The sequence below is a fragment of the Leptonychotes weddellii genome, chromosome 9 (genome assembly GCF_054177405.1).
Source record: "Leptonychotes weddellii isolate Sample4059 chromosome 9, ASM5417740v2, whole genome shotgun sequence".
In the NCBI taxonomy this organism is placed as follows: Eukaryota; Metazoa; Chordata; class Mammalia; order Carnivora; family Phocidae; genus Leptonychotes; species Leptonychotes weddellii.
In genome coordinates, this window is record NC_138377.1 from 88,526,376 (window position 1) to 88,553,755 (window position 27,380).

A 27,380-nucleotide genomic window follows, 5' to 3' on the forward strand; every position below is an offset into this window, starting at 1 on the left:
CACAGCAGAGTCAGACTAGTATACAACTCAGATCTGCCTAATAATGTTGTAGGCCAACTTGTAGTGCTAGAGTTCAGATTTATAAACGGTGCAGGAACTGATAACCATAGGCAGGTCAGCCAGAATTGACAATGGAAAGATCTGGAAATGATCTTTGAGAAGTTATTTAGCCCAGTGACTTATTTATTTTTAATCCTTAATTCTTTGCGATGTAGATCCCATTGTTCTGGCAAAGAATCATGGTACTAACCAATCAAGCAAGCTCACAAACAAATTCTCACCACATTTCATGAAGAGGGCACCCATTCTGAACAGACCTCAGTATGTGTTGTGAACTCAGGCCGTGTGACATTTCCTGTCCTAGAGAGTGCATAGTGCTTGGTAGTAGGTTTGTTATTGAAAAGCACTCTCAGCCAGTGAGTGGTGGATAGACTCCTTTTTCAGCAAGGTGATGTGGCTGGGCTTCTGTAGCTCAGGCAGGAAAATTCCAGAGAGATGAAATGACCTTCAGCAAAGGGGATTCCAAAAGTGCCCATTCATTTACAAATATTATATTGAGTGGCTGTTTGGGATGCCATCTCAGTAAAGAACTATACTTTATAACTAAAACATTCTCTAATGCTTTCATTGCCGATACTGGCATGCAAGTCATGCTCCCATTAACAGACAGGTATGGAGTCTTCTAGGTCAGCTTTATGTCTATTAAGATTTTTTTTTTTAAGATTTTATTTATTTATTTGACAGAGAGAGACACAGCGAGAGAGGGAACACAAGCAGGGGGAGTGGGAGAGGGAGAAGCAGGCTTCCCGCCGAGCAGGGAGCCCAATGTGGGGCACCCCTATGTCTATTAAGATTTGAAATGTGCCCTGAAGGAGCATGTAATTTAGTAGGGGAGACAGACTGTTAAACAGCTAAAAATAATAGAGTGTAATAGGTAGTGTAATTTGTTCCTTTCCAGGTCTCTGTATCGAATAAAGTGCTGAAGAAATACAAACGAGGGAGACATTTTATTGAGTTGAAGGGCAGGTGAGGCCTTAAAGGATGAATAGGAGTTTTCTAGGCAGGCAGGGAGGAGAAGGGTGTTTCCCATAGAGCTCATGGACAAAGGTGTGAAGGCAGAAGAGTCATGACGTATTCAAGGACAGTGGTGGCTGGAGTGGCACCGTATGGGGCTGGAAGAATGGACTGGGCCAGAGTTTGCTGGGAGCGTAGAAAGTAGAGGTGAGGGCTTCTGGGTGGCTCAGTCATTAAGTGTCTGCCTTCGGCTCAAATCATGATCCCGGGGTCCTGGGATCGAGCCCCGCATGTGCTCCCTGCTCAGCGGGAAGCCTGCTTCTCCCTCTCCTACTCCCCCTGCTTGTGTTCCCTCTCTTGCTGTGTCTCTCTCTGTCAAATAAATAAATAAAATCTTTAAAAAAGAAAAAAAAGAAAGAAAGTAGAGGTAATGTTGGAGTGTTGAGGAAAGAAGGTGTGGAACAATCTGCCTGTCCTCTACTTTGGGAAATCCTACTCCTTTTCATTAGTTGCTCTCTGACCTAGCTGCTACCCAGGAGAAAGTAAGGCTTCTCCTTTTTTCTTCCCTGTGTGTTTTTGTTCAGAGCCATTTATCCCATTGTCTTATGGTTGACTTAGATACCTATCTTTCTCTGTAGGCTGTGAAGTCCTGGAGGGGTCAGGATTTTGTTGTATATATTTAGGTTACTACTCAGCTGCATCTTAGATGCCAGATAAATGTTTCTTGGATCGGGCTACTCCATAGATTAGTATCTCAGCTAAGATATATTACAACTTTAAAATGGTAAAGATTCTGTGATTCTAAATCATCTTCTACACTGGCCTAATTTCATGTAGTCTATATGACAGAGATGATTATCTTAAGAACTGAAGAACTCCTCTGGCATCTTAACTTGTTTGGCATGAATCACTTTTTTTCTTAAATGTAATTTGTTTAAATTCAAAGTTCTTTGTCTAGGAAAATGAAATGTTCACATTTTGAAACTCTAAAAATAACACACTGGAAGAGTTGATGCCAAAACAGTGGTTTCAATCAGAAATGCTCTCTGAATCCAGCATCTAAATGAGAACTAATTACTGAATCAGATCACAGTTACTAGGCATTCATTGTTTTAAGGCAATTAGCAGCAGTATTGAGAAACCTAAGTAACGAAGTATTTTAAAAACTCTCCAGTTTTGCTCAAATTTCTAATGTGTTGGGATGGCCAAATGTTTCTCATAGGCGAGATATAATATGAACGGTGATATTTTATAATAAAGTTTTAATGAATATCAATCTCATTCTCTTCGTGGATAGATAGGCTCCCCTAAATCAGATCTGATTGATCATGTATTTTTGGATTTATGTTAATTTAGAAATAAGTGCTCTTAATTTGCTATGGAATTTGCTAAATTTGCTGAGATCAGATTTACTAAGGTAGTTTCCTACCTTACATGATTGAATAAAGCCTTTAAAAAATTATCTTGTTTCTGTAAAAGAGGTTTCTCAAGCTTGAAATGCAGTTATGGGGGGAGGAAATTTCAAGACAATCTGCTTATCAGTCCTCATTAATCTGTCTAGCAAGGCTTAGCAGTATTAATTTTGATTTTGCTTGATTCTTTTCTTCTTATTTGGAAACATTTGCTGTTTATTTCATGTATAGAATATAAGACATTTAGGGCGCCTGGGTGGCTCAGTTGGTTAAGCGACTGCCTTTGGCTCAGGTCATGATCCTGGAGTCCCGGGATCGAGTCCCGCATCGGGCTCCCTGCTCAGCGGGGGGTCTGCTTCTCCCTCTGACCCTCCCCCCTCTCATGCTCTCTCTATCTCAGTCTCTCTCTCAAAAAAAAAAAAAAAAAAAAAGAATATAAGACATTTAATAATATAACTGATCGGTATGTCAGTATGATTTATGATCCACTTAGTAACTTAATAATGAGCTTTAGACATCATTTAAATTCCAGATATAAACTGTTAAATAATTTAATGCTTTTTTTTTTCAACAGATGTGAATTATTAAAAAGAAAATGGCCCAACGGAGCACTGCATTTCCTTCTCTCGTCACCGAGGAAAGGTATAATATATGGAAAATATGCATCTAAGGTATACTTTTCCTTTCCACCAATCCCATGAGGGCTGCTAGTGGGTGTGATGGTTATTATAAATGAAGGGTTGTGGCTGTTACGTTACCCAGGGCTGATTTTGTTCAAGGGCAAGAGAAGTGCAGTTGCATCCCTCTCCAGCATCCAATTTGTAGGATCTGCTCAGTGATAGTGAAAAGTGGAGACTTCATAATAGCCTTACAGTACAGCTGTACTTTTGGTCCCTAGGAAAATGCAACTCTGGAGGCTCGGTCCCACTAACCCTTTTAAACCAGAAGTTGTAGATTGGAGGGTCCATAGACCAGAAGTGGCTCATGGAAACACATTGTTGGGCCTGCATTATCTTAAATAGTTTTTAAATGACTTGTTAACATTTAAAAATCAGGTGATTTCACATACAAGCCTGAATTTCCCGCTTTTCTTGAAATACGAGATAATCTGGAAAAACAGACCTGCATTCCCAGCTGGCCACTTGCGGATGGAGCAGAACTGTGGCTGCCTTTAATGGAGGAATGCCCTTTCCAGCTCTCCAAAGTCCCTTCCCTGTGTATCATATGTGATGTACATCATTCATTTATGTCACCTGCTTGACCCTTGTAGGCATATGAGTTTGTTGTTATGTTAAAAAAACTGCTGTAGGGTAATGGAGGAGGAGGGCATGTCAGGAGACTTTGTGAATAAGCTTGATCTTTATAGATTTTTCTTTAAAGATTTATTTATTTTAGAGTGAGAGAGAGCATGCGCATGTGCGAGCAGGGGGAGGGGTGGGGAGGGCCGGGGAGGGGCGGGGGGGTTTGGAGAGAGAGAGAAAGAGAGAGAAAGAGAGAAAGAAGCAGACTCCCCGCCGAGTGGGGAGCCCAACGCGGGGCTCCATCTCACGACCCTGAGATCATGACCTGAGTTGACATTAAGAGTTGAGACGCTTAACCAACTGAGCCCCCCAGGCATCCCAATAAGCTTGGTCTCAATAAGCTTAGATTGGAATTGGGCACATCTCAACATGCCCAGTTCCACCAACCTCTTGCTTTTGGAGGTCATGGAGCCTGCTACCAGCATAGTTGAGGCTCTGGGTATGATTGTTTAAAGATGCCTGGCTCTCTGAGAAAACTCTCTGTGGCAGAAACCCTGCCTCAAACCCCATTTAGCTTGTAGGGAGAGATAATTTGCATTTCCTTCTCTGGGCAGTCTTGAATCTGGCCTTTTGAAAATGACTTTTTCCCAACGAACAACCCTAGCAATGTGGTTCCCTCCCACAGGCGAGTTAGAACCATGCCCCGACACAGCCAGTCCTTGACCATGGCACCCTACTCATCTGTAAGCCTCGTGGAACAACTGGAAGATAGGATCCTCTGTCACGAGAAGACAACTGCTGCCCTCGTGGAGCACGCCTTCCGGATTAAGGACGACATCGTCAGCAGTTTGCAGAAAATGCAGAACAAAGGGGGCGGTGACCGCTTGGCCAGGCTTTTCTTGGAGGAGCACATCAGAAATATAACTGCCATTGTGAAGCAACTCAATCGGGATATTGAGGTGAGTGAGGTGTGTGAAAGTCAGGGTGGCTGCCTGCCTTCCCGCAGATGGCTCCTTCCCCCCGCGTGGGGTCAGCAAGTCGAGGGCCCGCCTCCCCAGCGGTAATGCATTCAGACCAAAGCTTTCTGCTTGTGTGTTCTAGTGATCACCAAGGAAACAGCTGAGCAAATATCCTAATTAAATGTATTGCAGTATTTGATAGCAGTTACTGTCAGTGTTATTTATGTTTAATCTAAATTTACCTTGCTGGCTATTAAATCACTTTGTTTTGTTTGGCTCTCAATGGAGAGAGAGAAGAACGAGTCAAATAGTTTCTCTGTGAAACCCTTCATACCGATGAAGATAGCTATTAAGTCAATTACTAGGTCAGCCTTTGCTGCTCCAGATTAAATGTTTCTAGGCCATGATGATTATATATAATACAGTTTATTACTTGAACAGTTTAAGGATTTAAATTGCTTCTCAGACTTTCCTTTTATTGCTTTATTTTTTTTCTCTGAAATGAGCACAATAAAAAGCCAATATTGTCAAAATTTTTAAGATTCATAAATTGACTGCTATCTACTGAACAATCACAGGGACCACACAGTTTCACTCAGAAGCTTAAGTCATTTAGGGCCTGGGTTTTCATTACTGAACACTGGTAATGTCCTTCACCTGTAATTTTTAAATATATAAATAAGAGGTATGTGGACAGATTAAGGAAAACCTTTGTTTCAAGTCATGGAGATTGTATCTGAATTATGCTTCCTGAAATTTTCAGTGTCAGATTGTGTTTGTTTGTTTGTTTGTTTGTTTATTTATCTATCTGGATTATCAGATCAATTATCTTTTTTTTATCTTTTATTTTATTTTTTTATTCTTATGTTAATCCCCATACATGACATCATTAGTTTTAGATGAAGTGTTCCATGATTCATTGTTTGTGCGTGTTTATTTATTTTTTAACAGCTCTATTGAGGTATGATTTATAAGGCACAAAAATCTACCCAGTGTAAGTATATAATTCAATATTTTTAGAAAATTTATAGAATTGTGCAACCATCAACACGATTCAGTCATAGAACATTTCCATCACCCCGAAAATTTGTATAGATCTGTGTGCAGTCAATCCCCACTTCTACCCAGGGTCCCAGGCAACAACTAATCTGCTTTCTGTCCTAGATGTGCCTTTTCTGGACATTCCATATAAATGGAGTCTTACAATATGAAGTCTTTTGAGATTGACTTTTTTCACCTAGCATAATCATTTTGAGGTTCAGCCATGTTCTGGCATGTATCAGTGCAGGCAAACCTCAGAGATATTACAGGTGTGGTTCCAGATCACCACAATAAAGCGAATATTGCAATACAGCAAGTCAAATGAATGTTTTGGTTTCCCAGTGCATATGAAAGTTATGTTTATACTATACTGTAATCTATTAAACGTATAGTAGTTATGTCAAGAAAATGTGCATACCTTAATTTAAAAACACTTTATTGGGGGCGCCTAGGTGGCTCAGTCAGTTAAGCGTCTGCCTTCAGTTCAGGTCATGATCTCAGGGTCCTTGGATTGAGCCCCGCATCGGGCTCCCTGCTCAGTGGGGAGTCTGCTCGTCCCTCCCCCTGTGCTCCTCCCCTCCACTCATGCTCTCTTTCTCTCTCTCAAATAAGTAAATAAAATCTTAAAAAAACAACAACAACCCACTTTATTGCTGTTGGGCTCCATGCTGGGCAAAGAGCCTACTTAAAAAAAAAAAAATTAAAATAAATAAATAAATAAAAATAATACTAACCATCATCTGAGCTTCCAGTGAATCATAATCGTTTTGCTGCTGGAGGGTCTTGCCTTGATGTGGATGGCTGCTGACTGATCAGGGTGGTGGTTGCTGAAGTTGGGGTGGCTATGGCAAGTTCTTAAAATAAGACAATGATAAAGTTCGCTGCATTAATTGGTTCTCATTTCATGAACAGTTTCTCCATACATATGATGGTGTTGATACTATTTTACCCACAGTAGAACTTCTTTCAAAAGTTTTATCAACTAGGTTTATGTACTGTTCTAAATGTTTTGTTGTTGTTTCGACAGTCTTCACAGCATCTTCGCCAGGAGTACACTGTACCTCAAGAAACCACTTTCTTTGCTCTTCCATAAGAAGCAGCTCTTCATGCTTTATCATGAGACTGCAGCAATTCAGTCCCATCTGCAGGTTCCACTTCTAATTCCAGTTCTCTTGCTATCTCCACCACATCTGCAGTTACTTCCTCCCCTGAAGTCTTGAACCCCTCAAAGTCATCCATGAGGGTTACAATCCAGTTCTTCCAAACTCCTGCTAATGTTGATATTTTGACCTCTTCCCATGAATCACAAATTTCTTAACAGCGTGTAGAATGGTGAATCCTTTCCAGAGGGATTTCCAGAAGGAATCACTATCCATGGTAGCTCTAGCCTTATGAAATGTATTTCTTAAATAATAAGACGTGAAAGCTGAATGTACTCTGTGATCCATGGACTGCAGAATGGATAGTGTGTGAGCAGGCATGAAAACAACATTTATCTCATTGTACATCTCCTTCAGAGCTCTTGAGTGACCAGGTACACTGTCAGTGAGGGGTAGGATTTTGAAAGGAATCTTTTTTTCTGAGCAATAGATCTCAACAGTGGGTTCAAAATACTCAGTAAACCATGTTATAAAACAGATGTGCTGTCATCCAGGCTTTGTTCCACTGACAGAGAGCACAGGCAGAGTAGACTTATCATAATTTTTAAGGGCCCTAGGATTTTCATAATGGTAAATGAGCATTGGCTTCAATTGCAAGTGACCAGCTGTATTAGCCCCTAACAAGAGAGTAAGCCTGTCCTTTGAAGTCTTTTTGTTTGTTTGTTTGTTTTTTGAAGTCTTGAAGCCAGGCATTGACTTCTGTCCAGCTATGAAAGTCCTAGATGGCATCTTCTTCCAATAGAAGGCTGTTTCATTTATATAGAAAATCTGTTGCTTAGTGTAGCCACCTTCATTAATTATCTTAACTAGATCCTTCTGGATAACTTGCTGCAGCTTCTACATCAGCACTATTGCTTCACCTTGCATTTTTATATTATGGAGACAGCTTCCTTCCTTAAACCTCATGAACTAGTCTCTGCTAGCTTCAGACTTTCCTTCTGTGGCTTCCTCACCTCTCAGCCTTCATAGAATTCATAGGATCCAGTCCCGCTTTGGGCTCTGCACTCATTGCAGAGTCTGCTTAGGATTCTCTCTCCCTCTCCCTCTCTCTCTGCCCCTCTCACTCATGCTCTTTCTCTCTCTAAAATAAATAAATTTAAAAGAAAATAAAAAATAAAGTGAGAGATGTGCGACTCTTCTTTTCAATTGAACACTTAGAGGCCTGATTTCAATATTGTTGTGTCTCAGGGAACAGGGGAGCCCGAGGAGAGGGAGAGAGATGGAGGAATGACTGCTTGGTGGAGCAGTCCAAACACACACTTACACGGGTACTGTTTGGTGTGCCAAAACAATTATGATAGTAACCGTCAGAGGTCACTTTGGTGGTGATCACAGATCACCATAACAAATATAATAATAATGAGAAAGTTTGAAATATTGTGAGAATTACCAAAATGCAACACGGAAACATGAATTGAACAAATGCTGTTAGAAAAAGGGCAGTGATAGACCTGCTTAATGCAGGGTGCCACAGACCTTCAATTTGTTTTTTTTAAAGATTTTATTTATTTATTTGACAGAGAGAGACACAGCAAGAGAGGGAACACAAGCAGGGGGAGAGGGAGAGGGAGAAGCAAGCTTCCCGCTGAGCAGGGAGCCCGATGCAGGGCTCGATCCCAGGACCCTGGGATCATGACCTGAGCTGAAGGCAGACGCTTAATGACTGAGCCACCCAGGTGCCCCCAGACCTTCAATTTGTAAAAAAAAAAAAAAAAAAAAAATGCAGTATCTGGGAAGTGCAATAAAACAAGGTATGCCTGTAGCTTATTTCTTTTTGTTTTTGAGTAATATCCTATTGGATATACCCCATCTTGCTCATCTGTTCATTAATTGATGAACACCTGGATTGTCTCCAGGTTTTAGCTATTATGAGTAAAGCTGCCATGAATGAACACTTGTGTACAAGCCTGTGTGGACATGTTTTCATGTCTCTTGGGTAAATTACTAGAAGTGGAATTCCTGGGTCTTAAAGTAAGCTTATATTTAACCTTTTTTTTTTTTTTTTAAGATTTTTATTTATTTATTTAACAGAGAGAGAGCGAGAGAGCACAAGCAGGGGGAGCGGCAGAGGGAGAGGGAGAAGCAGGCTTCCCACAGAGCAGGGAGCCCGATGTGGGGCTCGATCCCAGGACCCTGGGATCAGGACCTGAGCCGAAGACCCTGGGATCAGGACCTGAGCCGAAAGCAGACGCTTAACCAACTGAGCCACCCAGGCGCCCTGCTTATATTTAACTTTTTAAAACATAGCAAAATAATTTTCCAAAGTGGCTATACACATTTTACAGTCTCATCAGCAATGTATGAGATTTCTCATTTCTCCACATCGTTATCATCACTTGGTATTATCTCTCTTGGATTATAGTCATTACAGTGGATGTGTAGTGGTATTTCACTGTAGTTTAATTTGCATTTCCCTGATGACTAATGATGCTGAGTACCTTTTCATGTACTTACTGGTCATTTGCATGTCTGCTTTGGTGAAATGTCTACCCAAGTCTTCTGCCCATTTTTTAAAATTAATTTTTAAATTGTGGTAAGATATTTACCACTGTATGCAACCATAACCATAATCTACTTCCAGAACTTTTTAATCATCCCAACAGAAACATTGTTCCCATTCCACACTCCTCTCAGCCCCTGGTAACCTCTGTTCTGCTTTCTGTCTCTATGAATTTGCCTATCCTAGGTACGCCATATAAGTGGAACCATATAGTATTCTTTTGTGTCTGGGTTATTTCACTTAGCTTGGTGTTGTGGCATGTATCAAAACCCATTTTTAAATTGGGTTATTTGTCTTATTACTGAGTTGTAAAAGTTCTTAAGATAGTCTAGATACAAATCCTCTATCATATATGTGATTTGCAAATATTTTCTCCCATTGTATTTTCATTTTCCTAAATCACATATATGATAGAGGATTTGTAGAGGATTTGTATCTACCACGTTGTCTTAATTAATTTCTAGCTTTACAGTACATTTTGAAATCAGGTACTTTGGTCCTCCAACTTTGTTTTCTTTTTCAAAATTGTTTCAGCTTTTCTAGGGCGGTTGCATTTTCATATAAATTTTAGGATCAGCTTGTTGTTTTTTGTAGAAAAGCCTACTGAAAAATTCTTTGTAATTATATAATTATTTTAATTATTACATAATTATGAAAAAATTTAAGTGTGGAAGAGTTCTGTGATACACACTGGTGAAAGTAAATCTCTTTCTTAGTTGCAAGCCTCCTGATATTTTGACAGAAATTGCTTTGAATGTAGAGACCAATTTGGGGAGAATTGCTATCTTTGCCATATTGAGTCATTAATCATTGCAGAGAACCAACTCTCAGTTTTATTCATTTTTTTCTCTTGCTTTTCTGTTTTCTTTTTCATTGATTTGAACTCCATATGATTTCCTTTTTTCCCGCTTGCTTTTATTTAGTTTGCTTTTCTTTTTCTAGTTTCTTAAGGTGGAAGCTTAGGTAATTGGTTTGAGATCTTAAGCCTTTTCTGATAATGGTGTTTAAAGCTATACAGTGTCCTCTAAGCACTGCTTTAGCTGCTTTCCATGAATTTTGGTATGTTGTGTTTTTGTTTTTATTCAGTTGAAAATATTTTAAATTTCCACTTGTGACTTTATTTTTGGCTTATGTGTTATTTATAAGTCTGTTGTTTCATTTCCAAAGGTTTGGGATTTCCCAAAACCTATTTCTATTGTGGAGCTATAATTTAATTCCATGTGGGCGGAGAACATACTTTTTATATTTTTGATCTTTTTAAACTTATTGAGACTCTTGTTCTACTAATTATTTAAGTCTCCAACTCTTACTGTTGAACTATCTTTTTCTAATCTGTTAGTTTTTGCTTCAAGTGTTTTGGGGTTCTGTTGTTCAGTGCATATACATTCATAATGATATATTAACCTTTTTTTTTTAAAGATTTTTTAAATTTATTTATTCATGAGAGACAGGGAGAGAGAGAGGCAGAGGCAGAGGGAGAAGCAGCTCCCTGCTGAGCAGGGAGCCCGATGCGGGACTGGATCCCAGGACCACGGGATCATGAAATGAGCCGAAAGCAGACGCTTAACCATCTGAGCCACCCAGGCGCCCCAATATATTGACCTTTTTATCATTATAAAATGTCTCTCTTTCGGGGCACCTGGGTGGCTCAGTCGGTTAAGTATCTACCTTTGGCTCAGGTCATGATCCCAGGGTCCTGGGATCAAGCCCCGCATCGGGATCCCTGCTCAGCAGGGAGCCTGCTTCTCCCTTTCTCTGCCCCTCCCCTGCTTATGCTCTGTCTCTCAAGTAAATAAAATCTTTAAATAAAATAAAATAAAATGTCTTTCTCTATAGTAATATTTCTTCTCTTAAATTCGATTTTGTCTGATATTAATATAGCTATCCCAACTCTTTGATGGCAACTGTGTACACAGTTTTTTTTTTTTTTTTGGTGGTAATTCTCACTTAGCTTATACCTAAGTGAGGTCCTGGTGTACCACATAGTTACCAACTTTCGCTATTCATTGAGATTCTCACATACATTTACCAAGGACAGGGTTTCACTCGAAATTTTACCCTAATTAAAATACATTTGTCTTCAGGGTTCTAAAATGTCTGTACTTATGATGTTTAAAGAAAAGGATTATTCTTTATATCTGTTATTCAGGGGATGTATTGGATCTTTGTTGTTTTGGTGACTGACAGTATCCATCCAATTTCTTTTCTTTTCTTTCTTTCTTTTTTTAGAGAGGGAGAGAGGGCGAGGAGGATGGGCAGAGGGAGAGGGAGAGAGAAAATATTAAGTGGGCTCCACGCCCAGCACAGAGCCCACCATAGTGCTCATCTCATGACCATGAGATCATGACCTGAGCTGATGTCAAGAGTCAGGCTCTTAACCGACTGAACCACCCAGGCACCCCTCCAATTTCTTTTGATTACAGAAACTTGATTTCCTTTTGGTATTTCCTTTTCTTTCATTGGTTACAAACTGGATGGCTGTTCATCAGGTGCCTTATCACCTTTTTAGCTAGAGAGGATTGGAACCCATAAATTAAGCCAGAGCATTGAGACTCTCACTCCCTGGAACTTGAAATCTGAACAGAGCAATCCAAGGAGTGGAAACGGTTGGAGCATCTTACCTGCAGCAGCTGTGCCTGTAGGACGCTGGCCAGTGTTCCTGCCCCCTGAACTCTAGGAAACACCTTTTATGTCCCTTCCAGTCTGGACCCCCAGCTGCCCTGTTGGTCGTGTGCCTCTCTCCCCTAATCCTTCCAATAAATTCCATCTTTTCCCCTAAGTTTGCTCAGAGTCAGATTTCCATTGCCTGCAACCAAAGAACTCAAGTGACATCAGAAGGGCATAGGAAGTTTAAAAGATCACTGTAGATAATCTACACGTTTTTGGAAGGTGGTGTTGGTATTTAGAATGATCTTTCCAGTTTTCTTTTTGTGTGCTAAAGCAGTTTTATCCCAGAGGCTGAATAACTTGCCAACCCCAGGTTGGCATCTTTACTAAATTGAAGAACCCCAACTTAAGGATTTCAGTTTTGGAAAAGGGTAGAGATATATTAGGGGGCTGATATCCCTGCTGTACCCAAATCTAGAGGGGAGATAGATAAAATCGAAGCAGTTGGGGATAAATCATGATTCTCACATTCCCATCCCCTTAACCAATGGCAAAGAAGTGTTTCATAAACAAATATAAACACCCCTATGTTTCATGTCAGAAAATACTGTGACCTCTCCATTCTTTCCATGCCCAGCATTTCCCTGGAGGTAATCTGCTAGCTTCCCTTTGCTCATGTGGGTGGTAGGCAGACTGGAGACTGGAGCCAACCTATTCTGGCAGTACTGTTCTCAGGTAAAAGCATAGAATGTAACTGTGCCCTTAGAAAATCCTGGACTTGGAGCACCTGGCTAGCTCAGTTAGTGGAGCATAGGACTCTTGATCTTGGGGTTATGAGTTCAAGCCCCATGTTGGGCGTAGAGCTTAAAAAAATAAATGAAATTTAAAAATTAAAAAAAAAAAGAAAAAACAAAACAAGAAAACCCTGGCCTTAATTTTTGCTGTCATCGTAAAAGGTGATAGTGCTTTGGCTGCAGCTGTGGGGCCAAGGAATAATTTCCTCTTTGGTAGCTGCTATGTACTAATACAATGATCAAAACCATTTTAAGGGCGCCTGGGTGGCTCAGATGGTTGGGCGTCTGCCTTCGGCTCAGGTCATGATCCCGGGGTCCTGGGATCGAGTCCCGCATCGGGCTCCCTGCTCCTTGGGAGCCTGCCTCTCCCTCTGCTTCTCTCTCTCTCCCTCTCTGTCTCTCATGAATAAATAAATAAACTCTTTAAAAAAAAAAAAAACCATTTTAAAACATAATTTCTAAGCTTAGTGAAGCCCTAAATGCTATTTAATAGTTTTTTTCATTGTAAGAAGACCTCTCTGTCAGCTCCTCCTTTGCCTTGAATTCCCTGTCCCTAAAGGTATCCTGTGTACCCAGCTCTTGCCCCTGTTACCACAGCATTTACTGAATAGGACTGGCATTGTTTCTTTACAAGTCTGTTTCTCCAATAGATTGTGAACTCCTCAAAAAGAAAGAAACCTTGTCTGAGTCATCTATGTATTGTCCAGCACAGTGTTTGGAGCAAAATGCCATGAATGCTTATTAAGTGAATAAATGCCCAATTCATAGTGAGGCCAGTTGCAGATTTGCTGGTAGCAGGAAGAGAAGAAGAGCCCCTGGAGTCATCTGTGCAGACTGCAACCTTCTCAGATGAGGCATCCAAGGCCCAGGGAAGTGAAGGCACTTGTCTGAGATCTCAAGGCCAAGAAGTGGCAGCGCTGAGACTAAACCCAGATTGTTAAAATCCAAAAATATGTTCCTTTTCCTCTTGGAAGCTCTTCTAGAACTCTGATCTTAGATAGCCAACTCTCAAACGTGACAGGGAGTGCTTTTCAACCATTCTTTGCTTTCTGAGTATCTCTACCCCTTCAGGGAGAATTTCTTCATGAAAGTAGGTAATTCCAGCTTTAGTTCTCACTGAGTTCTCTCCCACCCCATCATTCCTTTGATGCAAGTTCATTAAACTGCTCCATTATAGTTATTAGCAAACATCCCTGCAAATCCAGTCATCAGTCCTATAGGCTTTTGCTAATTGTTTTCTTAAGGTGTGTTTTTAAAATGTGATTTTTGAGCGATTTACAATGTAGTGAGTTTTAAAGTAATTTCAATTCTGCTGTTTTTCCATCCAAAACACGTTGTATGTAATGATTATTCTTGTCTGAACCAGACAGCACTCTTTTCCATTTACATATATTTTTGGATTTGTGGTTTTGCAAATGAAAAGATGATTTCCGTTGTAGAGAGGAAAAACTGAGTAAAATCTGATTCTGATAAAAATGTACTTTGCATGTATGAGCGTTTACTTTTTATAACTGGTAATAACTACATATCATTGTAAAGTAACAGAAGGAAGTTTGGAAATTTAATAGACTCCAATATGAAACACTAATTATGTGGTTTTATATATATTATGAGTCCAAGCATGTTTACCCAAACATAACTAAAATTAGGAGGCTTGATGAGATATCAGAATTGCCACATTGTAGCCAAAATTTGTTAAAGCAAAACCAGGGTGTAGATTAAAATTTAAAAAGTACTAAAAGGAAGTCTTTATAAGTAGTATAAAATTGGGATGGTGGGTATTATGCAAAGGCAATATTTGCATATTTAAAGAAAAGAGGTGTGAAGATATTCAAACCATATTTAAATGACATGAGAGATATATTTTTGACTGTAGATTCTTTTTTTCTTTTTTTTTTTTAAGTAGGCTCTATGCCCAGTGTGGGACTTGAACTCACAACCCCAAGATCAAGAGTCGCATGCTTTACCGACTAAGCCAGCCGGGTGCCCCTTGTCTTTAAATTCTTTTTTCCTTTTTTTTTTTTTTTTTTAAGATTTTTAAATTTATTTGAGAGAGAGAGAGAGAAGGAATGTGGAGGGGGGCAGAGGGAGAGGGAGAAAGAGAATCTCAGGCAGACTCCCCACTGGAGCATGATGCCCAATGTGGGGCTCGATCCCCAATATGGGGCTTGATCCCAGGACCCTGAGATCATGACCTGAGCCAAAATCAAGAGTCAGACACTTAACGGACTGAGACACCTAAGTGCCCCCTTGTCTTTAGGTTTTTTTTTTTTTGAGATTTTATTTGAGAGAGAGAGAGAAAGCAGTAGAGGTGGGAAGGTCAGAGGGAGAAGCAGACTCCCTGCTGAGCAGGGATTCCAATGTGGGACTTGATCCCAGGACTCTGGGATCATGACCTGAGCTGAAGGCAGTTGCTTAACCAACTGAGCCACCCAGGCACCCTTGTCTTTAGATTTTTAATGAATTTCTTCAGTGAATTGCCTGGTTTTAAAATTATTCTTATTACTGGTTTACATTTGTTTTTCAGTTCAATAAAAAAATTTTACTGGGTATTTGTTTTGTTAAAATCTGTCCCCGTGGATGATTTTGTATCACAAAACTAAAGCTGTAGCCATCTCAAGATGTAAAGTTCACTCCAGACTCTTAATAGAGCTATTCAAATTGAGATATGTTAATACTGTATCTTGGCAAATTTGCCTTGATAAGTCTTTATGATTCTCTGTCATGTGACTCTGATCATAGTACACAGGAAGAAAAGTAAAATATATTGTCAAACTAGCCTATGTGATCCTCAAGAGCTAGAACTGGATCTTAATTTTTCTATTGTTAGCACCTACCACACTGTCTAGCACATAGTAGGAACTCAAAAAATGTTTCATAATCAAAGGCTCTGGGGGACCCTGGCCCTTCCAAAACCCTGTAATTGCCCATATTTTATCAGCAGATTCCAGTATCAAAATAGATGACTCTTGTGTGCTAGTACACAGTAGGTGCTTGATAAATGTTGAATGAAAGAATCTATTGTTTTAATGCATCCCCACCCATTGTCTCCGTTGGCAGTTTGCCTTATGATGTGGAGTATGTTATCAATTATTTATTCCTTGGAAACATTCCACAAATAATCATCATCATTGTAAATTTAGAAGAGGTAATGTGGTCAACTATGAATTAAACATGTCTAGATTATCTGTATTGTCTTTAAGATTTTATCAATCTCCAGAGGCCGACTCCTGATAAGCAGTCCACAGCCCTTTTGTTGGTGGTAAGCTTCCCCTTCCGTGACACTTTGATGGCTTGGGAAGTGGTTGAGACCCCCATGTGTGCTGAGGGTTTTCACTGTGTCTTTAGACTTTGGGGAGCCAGGCAGTGGGGTCTGCTACCTTGCTGGGCAGAATCGGCAGACCTACTCCTGATTTCCATGTGCTCAGGCTTCATAATGTCTGTCTGGTGTGGGGTGGCTTTGACCTAGTTAGGTTAGGGGAAACTGTGTCAGGCCCTCGCCTGTTGATTCGATTGTACAGGATTTGCTAGTTTAATAATCTGCAGATGGGCTACTGGAGAGCTTTCCCTGAACTCAAGTGATACCGCAGAGTTGTGCCTTATTAGCTTGTCACAGCAGAGGTGTGGACAATCATGTTAGCGTATAGTTGGATGCACAGATGGAAACTTGGTTTAGTGTGCATCTAGCACCATCAGCAAAGAGAGTCTAGGCTGCCGGACTTCATATATTTTACCTAAACAGGGAATTTCAGCCCGCAGCTGTGATCTTGTCCCATTGGAACAGGTTTATCAGCAGAGGGACTTTGATGTTATCTGTATTAGTCAGGGTTCTCCAGAGAAACAGAACCAATAGGTTATTTATTTATTTATTTACTTATTATAAGGTATTGGCTCACATGATTATGGAGACTGAGAAGTCTTACCATCTACCATCTACTAGCTGGAGACCCAGGAAAGCCAGTGGTACAGTCCTGAGGCCTGGGAGCCAGAGAGCTAAGAGTGTAGACTTTGGTACAAGTTTGAGTACCAGAAGTGCTGAGGGGCAGGACAAGTTGAATGTCCCAGCTCAGGCAGAATGGGAATGCCACCTTCCTCCTCCTTTCTGTTCTACCATGGCTCTCAAAGGATTGGATGATGCCTACCCACTTTGGGAAGGACATCTACCGGTTCAAATGCTAATCACCTCTGGAAACACCTTCACAGACACACCCAGAAATAATGTTTAACTAGTTATCCGAGCATCCCTTGGCTCAGTCGGGTTGACATATAATTAAGCATCCCATTATCAAAATTCAGTTTGTTTTGAGGCTACCCACTAGATGTGGCTTGTCATGTGACTTGGCTCTAGAGGGAGAAAACGGTGAACTGAATGCAGTTTGAGTATTTATGCAGCTCTGTTGATAGAGTTTTTTCAGCGTAAATTAACAAATTGGTGTTCTGCTCTCGGCCCTTGTCACTAATACATTTAAGCTTGCCCAAGTCCATGTTTGAGGGCCTGATTACCTCTGGACACTGGCTAAATATAATCTCGGAGACTTGAATGTGGAAGACCAAGTCCTAGAACACAGAGCTAACTTCACTGATCTCTCTTGGGAGCCAGGCATCGTTAGGAGCACGGGGGTTACAGTGGTGACTAGACATGCAAGGCCCCTGCTCTTCGGCCTGCTGCATATTCTAGTAGGGTTTAAAGCCAGTGAACACTAAGTAACCAAGGTAATTTCAACCTCAGTCCGGTGCTCTGGTAACATGAAGGAGAGTGATTGTGGGGCTGTCCCAGGAAGAGGGTGGGTTAGGTAACGTGTGAACTGAGATTTGAGTGACAGAGGGGGCCAGCCAAGCCAAGGTGGTAGTGTGGGGGGAGGAGACACACAGGGCAGAGAACATTCCAGAGAGAGGAAGCTGCAGATTCCAAGGCCATAAGCAGAAAGAAGCTTGGCATATTTGAGGAGCAGAAAAAGGACCAATGGGATTGGAGTGTCATGGAATGAGTGGGGCAGGTGGGTGGGGTGTGTGGGAATAGGACCAGATCTTTAGCCTTGGAAGTTATGGTGGGAAGTCTGGAGTTTGGAAATGGGAAGCCATGATTTAATTTTAAGCAAAGGGACTTAATTCAAACACTTGGTTTTAGGGAAAGATTAGTGAATAAGACAGACAAAAACCCTTGCCCTCCTGTTGCTTACAGACTGATTTGTGTTTCAAAAAGATCACTCTGCCTACTATACGGGGAAGAGTTGTAAGGGAACAAGAATGGAGGCAGGGAGATGGGTTGGGGGCTGCCGTGGCAGTAGAGGGGCAAGGTGATTAGGATGAGAGGAGTCACGGTAGAGATGGGGAGAAGTGGATGGGTTCTGGATCGGTTTCGGAGGTAGACCTGACAGGACTTCTGGCACATTGAAGGCAGAGAGACTTCGTTTAGGACTTGGCAAATTGTAGGGACCCCTTGAATGTCCATATGGAAATGCCAAGAAGGCAGTTTGATATGAAGCTGGAACTCTGGGAAGTTTTAAGTCCTATTGTAAAGATGAAAAAGCCATGTAGGGAGATACTATCTTATGAGGCCCCACCCTGTTGTAGTTGGGCCTTTCTCCAGGTGATACTGGAGTTATACTTTCTTTTCCAAATCCTCACAAATCTGGGAAGAGTTGGAGAAGGAGAAACAAGCAGAGCTGTTTCTTTCCAGGCCATCCGTAGGCAATACTAACTTGTCTGGGTGGGCGAGGTCCGGGGGTGGGCATGGGTCCATATCACCTTTGGATGCACAGCATGATACAGTGTTGTAGGGCTCATACGGGAGCGCCATTTCCTACTGTCTTCGGGAAGGGAGATTTTGTTTTTGTTTGTTTGTTTGTTTGTTTTTTTAAAGATTTTATTTATTTATTTATTTGAGAGAGAGAGAAACAGCATGAGAGGGGATAGGGTCAGAGGGAGAAGCAGGCTCCCCGCTGAGCTGGGAGCCCGATGTGGGACTCGATCCCAGGACTCTGGGATCATGACCTGAGCCGAAGGCAGTCGCTTAACCAACTGAGCCACCCAGGCGCCTGGGAAGGGAGATTTTGTAAAGATAGGTCATATCTTAGAAAAAATAAATGAAGATTTGAGATATCACTTTTTCCCAGTGTCTCTTTGCTCTGTGAAACATTATTGTATGGTTTTAGGCCATGCACTTACCACTCTATAGTCTGCTGCTGCAGCTGAGTTCCCTCCCTGAAGGCAGGCCTGGGGCACAGCACATGATGGACATGCAGAAAATAGGTTCTTGAGTTGAATTGACAATAATGGGGTGGCAATGATAGAGTAGGGATGTAACCTGTTTAAAGTAAACACATCACTTTGATACATTGTTCCAAAATGACAAATTAGGGAACCTTACTGGCTGTACAGAGGGTTTGTTTTTCCGAGGCTTCATTGGAGAATTCTCTAATACCTTGTGTTTTCACATAACTTTTCAGTAACGTGAATATTGCATTAAGTTTTGATGTAATTCTTTTCGGTATTATTCAAAGAAAGCACTCCTGATACAATATCTTATTCATCTGCTTAAGAATTCTGGAAGTTTAATGGGCTTTTCTTATTTGTAAGCATTAAAACACACTCACACACACTTTTTTCTGGTTATAAAAATAATGTAAGGCCTTTGTGGAAAATACAGAAAAAGAGGAAGCAAACATAATCCCCCTCTAGAGAGTAGCAAAACGTTAATATTCTAGTATTATTTTATGTGTATCTTATACACAGTTGGAATCATGCTGTATATTTATTTTGTACCCTTTCTTTTTGCTTGATATTAAATTGTACACATTTTCTCTTATTTTTAAAAGCTCTCCACGAACTTCTAACTGGTTGCATAATAATGTATAGATACCTTGGAAAATACTGGGTATATCTTACTAGGAAGGTATCTTTGTGTATACGTTGTCAGTTTTGTTATTATTTCCTTTAAGATTAATTTCAAGAGCTAGAGTTACTGGATCAAAGGTTATGAACATTGTGAATATATTTTGATGGATCATGTCCCAGAAAGATGTATCAGGAAGGGCCAACTGTGCATTTTTAATTTCGACATACATTTTAGTATTACAAATTAAGAATATTTGCTTTTTTAATATAAGAAAATGGTATGATTTTTTAATTTTTACTTTTCAGTAGACTTCATTAGTGGAAGTGTAAGCTCACAGCAACACTGAGCAGAAAGCACGGAGTTCCCATAGACTCCCTGTCCCCACCCTTGTAGAGCATCCCCCATTATCAACACACCACAGTGGTGCATTATCATGGTATGACTTTTATTTTCTGTTTCTTTGCTTACTAGAAAGATTGAACCTTTAAAAACCGTGGTGTTTAATTCTTTTTCACACCCCTTTTGTGGGTTGCTGTTCATTTTATTTGCTTAGTGATTTCTTGATTGAGAGACAACTCAGACGAAGTAGGATTGGTTATAGCCTTTGTCATTTCTGTAGCATCTGATGCAGTGTTCTTCCAGGGGTCTGTGGGCCTTGAACTTCTGCCTTTCTGAGCTTTGGCTCTCTGGGGGCGGGGCCCAGGGATTTGTGTATTTAACAAGCCACCTGGGGATTCTTATGCACCCTAAAGATGCTTAAGAACCCCCCGGTCTTAAGCCTTATAATAAACAAAGGTTTGAAGCATTACCTATAAAAAATACATACTGCTTTCTATAAACTATAACGAGTAAGTGTTGCTTCCTATGAAAAGGCAACACCAGCGCCTTTTCATCAGTGGGAGAGTGTCAGAACCAGATTAGTCAGATCTGAAGTTTTCGTACAAGAATGTGTTCAGATGACTAACGTTTTGTCATTCACAGGTATTGTAGCCGGTTTGCATTCTTCTTAATAGAGCTTTCTTCATTCAGAAAAAGCTGGAAACTATAGCAAATAACAGATAGGTTTAGCAGTTCCAAATTCCTCTCAGTGAAATACTCCGTTTTACTGTCACTCCCATCTCTACTGGCTCCAACCGGCTCTCCAGTAAGGAAAACACAAAGGCCTCACATTGCTAATTTCTGCTTTTTTACCAGGGAGTTTGAAAATCCTAAAAAAATGTATGTAAGTGCAGTTGTCTGCATACTTAAAAAAGAAGAGTTGAGAAAAGGCAGCACAGAAACAACTTAGGTACATCTGTGCACAAGTCTGTACGTTGTGCTGTGTGTGCCACGAGGTGGCTACCCTCTGTCACCATGCGAGCTGTTACAGTGTCAGTGACTGTATCCCCAAGGCTGTGCCTTTGTATCCTGGTGATGTACTCATTCCGTACCTGGAAGCCTGCGCCCCCCACTCCCCTTCATCCCTTTTGCCCATCCCCCACCCCTCCCCTGCAGCAACCATGTTTGTTCTTTACTTATGGGTCTATTTCTGCTTTTTATTTGTTTGTTTGCTCGTTTGCTTTGTTTCTCCACTGTGAGGACACAGTGAGAAGGAAGGCAGACAGCCATCTGCAAGCCAGGGAAAGGACCCCCCCCCCCCGCCGCCCCCGCCCCGGAACAGACTGTGCTGGCACCCTGATCTCAGACTTCCCAGCCTTAGAACTTCGAGAAATAGATGTTTGTTGTTCAAATGCCACTCAGTCTGTGGCATTTTGTTCTTGTAGCCCCAGCTGACTAAGACAGGACGCTTAGGAGATCTGGGTACGGCATAAAATTTCTCCCTCGAACTTAAATTTTTCAAAAATCAGTGGATGAGCTAGAGGCAAGGATGATTACGTTCATGAATTAGTTGCCCACAAGGCAAAGTAGAAGAGATGCTGGAACATCAGGGCCAAATACGAAGAGAGAGAAACCATGAGGGGAAAGAGAAGACTCGGGGGACAGATCTAGGGCATGTGAATAATTGGAGTTCCAGAAGGAGACAAAGAAACAGATGGAGAAGAAACAATAGCTACGTAGAAGAATAATCTGAGACAACAGATTGAAAATTTCACTGAGTTCCAGGTAGAATTGAAATTAAAAAAAAAAAAAAATCCACACTTAGGTACATTCTGATAAAACTGAACTCCAAAATAGAGGAACAAAATCTTACAAACTTCTAGGTATAAGGAGCCAAGAAGCGTAGAGAGGAAGAAGCACCAGACCTGTCAGTCTCGAAGTTCACTGGGAGGAAAGGCCTTGAAGTCAAGAATTCCATACCCTTTCAAATGATGCCCACCCCTCCGGGGTGAGGGAAGGAGGATTATCAACATGGCAGGGATTCAGTCTTCATCCAAGCGCCTGATCTAAGGGAAGTGTTAGGGAGTCTACACAGAGACCCTAAGATAGGGGAAAATGAAAAGGAGAAGCCCAAAGGTAGTCAGTGATCCACAAAACAAGACCTAGAGTATTTCATGTAAATGGCTATTGAAGGATGCCTAGGACTGGGTAACAGAAGTGCTGAAAAAAGAAGAAAAAATTATTGAAATAGAAGCGACATTTTACAAGCAAAATTCTAATTATAACCCAACTAGAAGTCCCAAGTTATTTTAGCAAAGCCGAGTTGGGGTGAGGGAAGGAAAGTAAAATCCTTCCCAATAAGCCATCTGGGTTGGAGGGTGAAGGAGGGTGGGCGTGAGGTTTGCTGAGTGTCTCGTTTGGAGGAGGGGGAGGACCGCGCGGGAACAGAGCCTGGAGTAGACGAGTGTGGTTATGGACGCGGGGAAGGGAAGGGAGACATTCATGGAATAGCAATGGCCAGGAACATTCCCCAGTTCACAAGGGGAGGGAGGACGATGCATGGCAACCTGATTAAACCGGTCAAAATGAGGAAAAGGAGCGAGGAAGCAACATACATTGTCTATATAAAGTGAGATGAAAGGTCGAATGAAAGCACAAACAGAGGGCAGTGTCATGATCGAAGGCATTCTGTGGAGCGAGAATAACTGTGGCTTTGGGCAAGCTACTTAGTATCTTCGAGATTTCACCTCCTATGAAATGGGGATAGTAATGGTACCTGCTTCAGAGGGTACTATGTGAGGGTTAAGTGGGTTAACATACCTACAGCATGCAGAATAGGGCCTGGCATCCAGTTAGACCAAGCAGGTGTTTGCTGTCTTATTTATAGAGCATGGTCACAATGTTAATGTTAGGCGAGAAGAAACAACATTAAAAGCACCACATCAGAAGAGAAGGTTACCATGTAATGGTTATGGCCACTTTTATCACAAATCTGTATGTGCCAAATAAGATGGCAGCTAAATACGTAAGATGAAAAGTGTTAAAAATGTAAGGAGAACTTGATGAAAATATTTTACAAGGGGGGATTCATAAAACATCTTTCACAGATGGAGAGAACTACCAAAAATAAGATCTAGAGAGAGTGAATAATGGAATCAGCAAACTCAGTCCTAACAGACAATATTGAACCTTTTGTTCCTGCAGTGGTTTTTTTGCATGAAACATTTAATAAACACGTGCCACAAAGCAAACCCTAATACATTCAAAAAATTAAACATATCACAGACCATATTTTTGATCCTAAGCCAGTAAAAGTAGAAATAAATAAGAAAAATGACCAAAAAACTTACCTGCTTGAAAATGAAAAAACACAACTCTAATCCTTAGATACCTCAATGTCATCAGATCAAAGAGGAATTCAAAACTGAAAACCGTAAAAAGGAAAGCACTTCACACCCAGCCTATGGACACAGCAAATACTGTTCTAAATAAAGTCTTCATTATGAAGGAAGACATAAATAAAGGAACTCAATGCTCATCTTGTAAAATAGCTAAAAGAGTGAGTCAACCAAAAAGGAAGCAAGAAGAATGTAAAAATATGAAGCTGACGTTAATCAAATAGACGAAAATGTTTAAATGGTTGAAACGGAAAAGATATAAGAAATCAAGAGCTTCTTTGCAAAGGGGAGGGAAGGTGGTGGTGGGGGGGGCAGCGTGAGGGACAGAATCAAGGTGGAGAAGGGGAGGACGGGAAGGAAGGCATGTACGAAAAAATAAGGAAATAGAAGAAACGTCTCCTGTGACCTAGGACTCAGGTTCTCCAGTCTGTCTGTCCGTCTGTCCGTCTGTCTGTCGTGCTTCAGCTTAACCTCTTTCCTTTTTGGGGGGCAGCATGGCAGAGCGGTTACAGTGTAGGTTCTGGAGCCAGACTGCTGGGTCAGTCCTGGCTGGTCACTTGCCGTCCATGTGACTTTGGATGTATCATATCAGCTGCTTGTGCCTCAATCCTGGCCCGTAACACGGGGGTCCTGAGAGCGTGGATTTGATTTGGTGCATGGCAGCGTGCAGCAGCACCAGGCTCCTCTGTCTGGTACATGCTCAGTAAACAACCAGGGGTGTCCTCACCATCCGCATCTCCATCATTCCTTCGAGGATTCCCAGGATGGATGCTCCACGAGGCCACACTTCCGCTGGGCCACCTGATCTTCGAGCAGTTCTGCTTTCATTTAATGCCTTTCTAAGAGACACCATTCTACCTTTCCAGCATAAATACTGTTCTCAGATAAGTGCTAGAAGAAGATCAGCATTTGCTGTCTTTGCTATATGCTAGGCATTATTAAGTGCTTCCTATGTTTTATCTCATGTAACATTCACAGTGCCCTGAAGACTACAGTCACCATTACTATGAACAGATGAGGACAAGGAAGCTAAGAGAACTTTACACACTTGCCCAGGATCACACAGCTAGAGGAACTGAATTTGGACCTGTTTGACAACCCCTGCCCATCCCTGTCCCTGCTTGCTCTTAATTTTTTGCTTCCTGATAAATTTAGGGAGTGTTCACTTAAAGCAGTGACTACTGAAAAATAGCCTGGGGTGGTAGAAAGAGCTCTGAACTGTATAGCAAATGTCCAGGGTCTTAGCCCTAGTCTGAGCTTTGCCCCGTCCTACAGCAGCAGGAGAGGTGGGGCGGGGGGCGGCGCTCCACCAAGTCACGTGACATCCACGTCTCAGGGTTTTTAGTGGCAGATTAAGGGACTGGGTCTGTGTGAGATCTCTGAGGTCTCTCTAAGTCCCTGCTTCTCTGTATACGTGTATATCAGGTGGCTGTTAAAAAGGAGCCTCTTACGAATGCGGTTAAATGTTATTATTTTTGCCAAAAGTATAAAATTCTTTTGTGGCAGCATGTACATTCTCAGATGACCCTCTTGGTGGTTTTTTGTGTTGCCCAGGTACTCCAGGAGCAGATCCGGGCCCGGGACAACATCAGCTACGGAACGAATTCTGCCTTAAAGACTCTGGAGATGCGTCAGCTCTCCGGTTTGGGAGACCTTCGGGGAAGAGTGGCAAGGTAGGTGGTCGGATGTGTGGGACTGTATCTGTCAAGAGCTGTTTTTCATCAGCTCCACTTCGCAAAGTATATATTCACAAAGCCCCAAAGCAAATTCTTTGTATTCTTCTAGTATATCCCCTCCTTTGCCCGTAAAATCTAAGGTAGAAGTTACACCTGATTATGAGCATGCCATAATTTCTTATGTTGCTGCAATTGGTGCTGTGTTCAGGGAAGTAAAGGTTGGGAGAGCGTAGCTGACCTGTGTAATTTGGCATTCGAAATATTATGTTTATTGACCCCAATAAGATAAAGTTGAGACTTACATTTTGTGTCTCTTTTAAAATTTTCATTTTCCTTATAATTTATTTTTATTTTATTTTCTGAAAATATTGGTCTCCCATAGATTAGAAATTTAGAAAAAGAGATCTTTGACCTCAGATGGTATAGAAGTTGCTGTTCCATCCCCTTGCTACCGAAAGCATGCTCTGTGGACGCAGCATTGGAGTCTCCCAGGAACCTGTTGGAAATGTACAATTTCTAAAATATTTATGGGCCGCTTCTGCCCTCTGCTGCCGTTAAGAGTCAAGTACAAGTCTACTCGAGAGCTGTTCGAATCAGGCTGATGTGAAAATGAGGGTGGCCTGTAAAGGGTTGGATGGAAGAAAGAACAGGACCCACAGGATCCAAAGCCTCTGTGGAGCAGAGGAGGGTAGTGTTGGGGTATTTGTGCAGACAGCACATGAAGGGCCTTGAATGCTGGGCATGTGTGTTTGGGTCTGGTAGGTGAACATCAGTCTCAGCACAGGGCTCCGTGGATTGAATGTAGGCCTAGTTGTGTGGTTTTCTATTCTCATTTGGGTCAGCTCCAGTCTTCTTGGTATGACCCTTTGTGGTGAACCCCACTGACCTTCTTATCTCTCTCACCCTTGGCACTGTATTTTTCAGCAGTGATCCGCTATTTGTTATTCCCTGAATGGGCCATGCTCTCCTATCTGTGTACCTTTGCACATGCTGTTCTTGCACTCAGCATGCCTTTTCCCCCTTTTTTCTAACTTCTAGTCAGCCTTTCAAGTTCAGCTCCAATGTTGTCTCCTCCAGGAAGTCTTCCCTGATAGCCCACTCTCCTGAGCTCCCCTAGCATTCTGTTCTTTTGAATCTGTCTGTTTTCTTCACTGTCTTGGGACAGAGTACCGTATCTTTTACTTTTGTAACATGTGTGCATAGAACAGTTCTCTGGAAAAGAGTAGATACTCAATAAATGTTTGTTTGGATGAATTAATGATCTAGAAAATCACTGTAACAGGACTGAAAAACCTGGATTCTTTTTGTGGAGATTGGCTTAAAAGCAACCCCTTTCTGCGATACCTCCCAGAAGAGTGAGGAATTAGAAGGGCTTCAGAGCTACAGGGCAGAGCAGGGACTTCTGGAAAATTTGAGGATCTGCCTATGCACTTTAGTTGCAGATGAAGATTAAGTGGGGCCAAATATGGACGAGGCCTAGCATAGGGCATGGCATGGAGTGAACACATAACACGAGGGAGCGCTTATTACCACAAGGGCAGCAGCCATGAAATTATCCTCATGAAGCTGGTTCCAATTACAAAATGGAGAGATGACCTTGAAATATTTTCAGGAATTTTACATTTTTCCTCTGCAGTTTCTTACTAACTTCTCTACCCTGCAGGTTCCTTCTCTGTAACAAATACTTTACTCTGAAACAATCACACACATTTGTTGTGAGCACCCCCTATTTTTGCTTTGTTTTGTGGCTCTACCAGTCTTTCCCTGGAATGCTAATGAGACTTGTTGTTGAAATCAACTTACGCGAAAAAAAATTCATTGGCGAAGTTTTGGCTTTCTTGCATTGAATTGGAGGAGTATAAGCTTTTTTTTTTTTTTTTTTTTAAGATTTATTTATTCATTTGAGAGAGAGAGAGAGTGTGAGCAGGGGAGGGGCAGAGGGAGAGGGAGAAAGAATCTTAAGCAGACTCCATGCTGAACGCAGAGCCCGATGTAGGACTCGGCACAGGGCTGGATCTCACGACCCTGAGATCACGACCAGAGCCAAAACCAAGAGTTGGTTGCTCAATCGACTGTGCCACCTGGGCACCCCAGGGGTATGAATTTTTTAAGTGATAGTCTTAAATTATTAGGCTTCTGTATTGTTTCAGGTTTTATTTTCTAGCGTTTATGGATCCACTGGTGATTCACTGATAGGAAGCAGGCCCCGGCGGCTTCCTCTGTGATTCTGCTGGAGGAGAGAGACGCCCTTACCCCACTAAGAGTGGCACACTCTGAACAGGACTTTCTCAGAGGGTTTCACCTCCCCCTAAAGTGGAGCTAAGGGAGTTCAGCTTTCCCGTTCCTACTGGAACAGTTGGTCCTTTACTTGGCCTTCTGCTCAGCGGCCACTTCCAGTTTCCTCTACAAGGTCTTTTTTTGT

General features: G+C 41.5%; 1 protein-coding gene across 11 annotated transcripts in view; it reads left to right on the top strand.

Moving 5' to 3' along the window:
• FAM81A (family with sequence similarity 81 member A) overlaps positions 1–27,380 on the top strand; it is a 132,512-nt gene that overhangs the window by 65,647 nt on the left and 39,485 nt on the right. For 9 of the 11 annotated variants that reach the window (XM_081831188.1, XM_081831181.1, XM_081831178.1 and 6 more), the window contains 3 exons: positions 3,001–3,068; positions 4,353–4,626; positions 24,837–24,955. In XM_081831188.1, coding sequence (XP_081687314.1) covers positions 3,022–3,068; positions 4,353–4,626; positions 24,837–24,955 — 440 coding nt within the window. In that variant the 5' untranslated portion in view covers positions 3,001–3,021. Of the gene's footprint in view, positions 1–3,000; positions 3,098–4,352; positions 4,627–24,836; positions 24,956–27,380 lie in introns of all 11 variants that reach the window. The other 2 variants (XM_081831187.1, XM_081831186.1) reach the window with 1 other exon arrangement.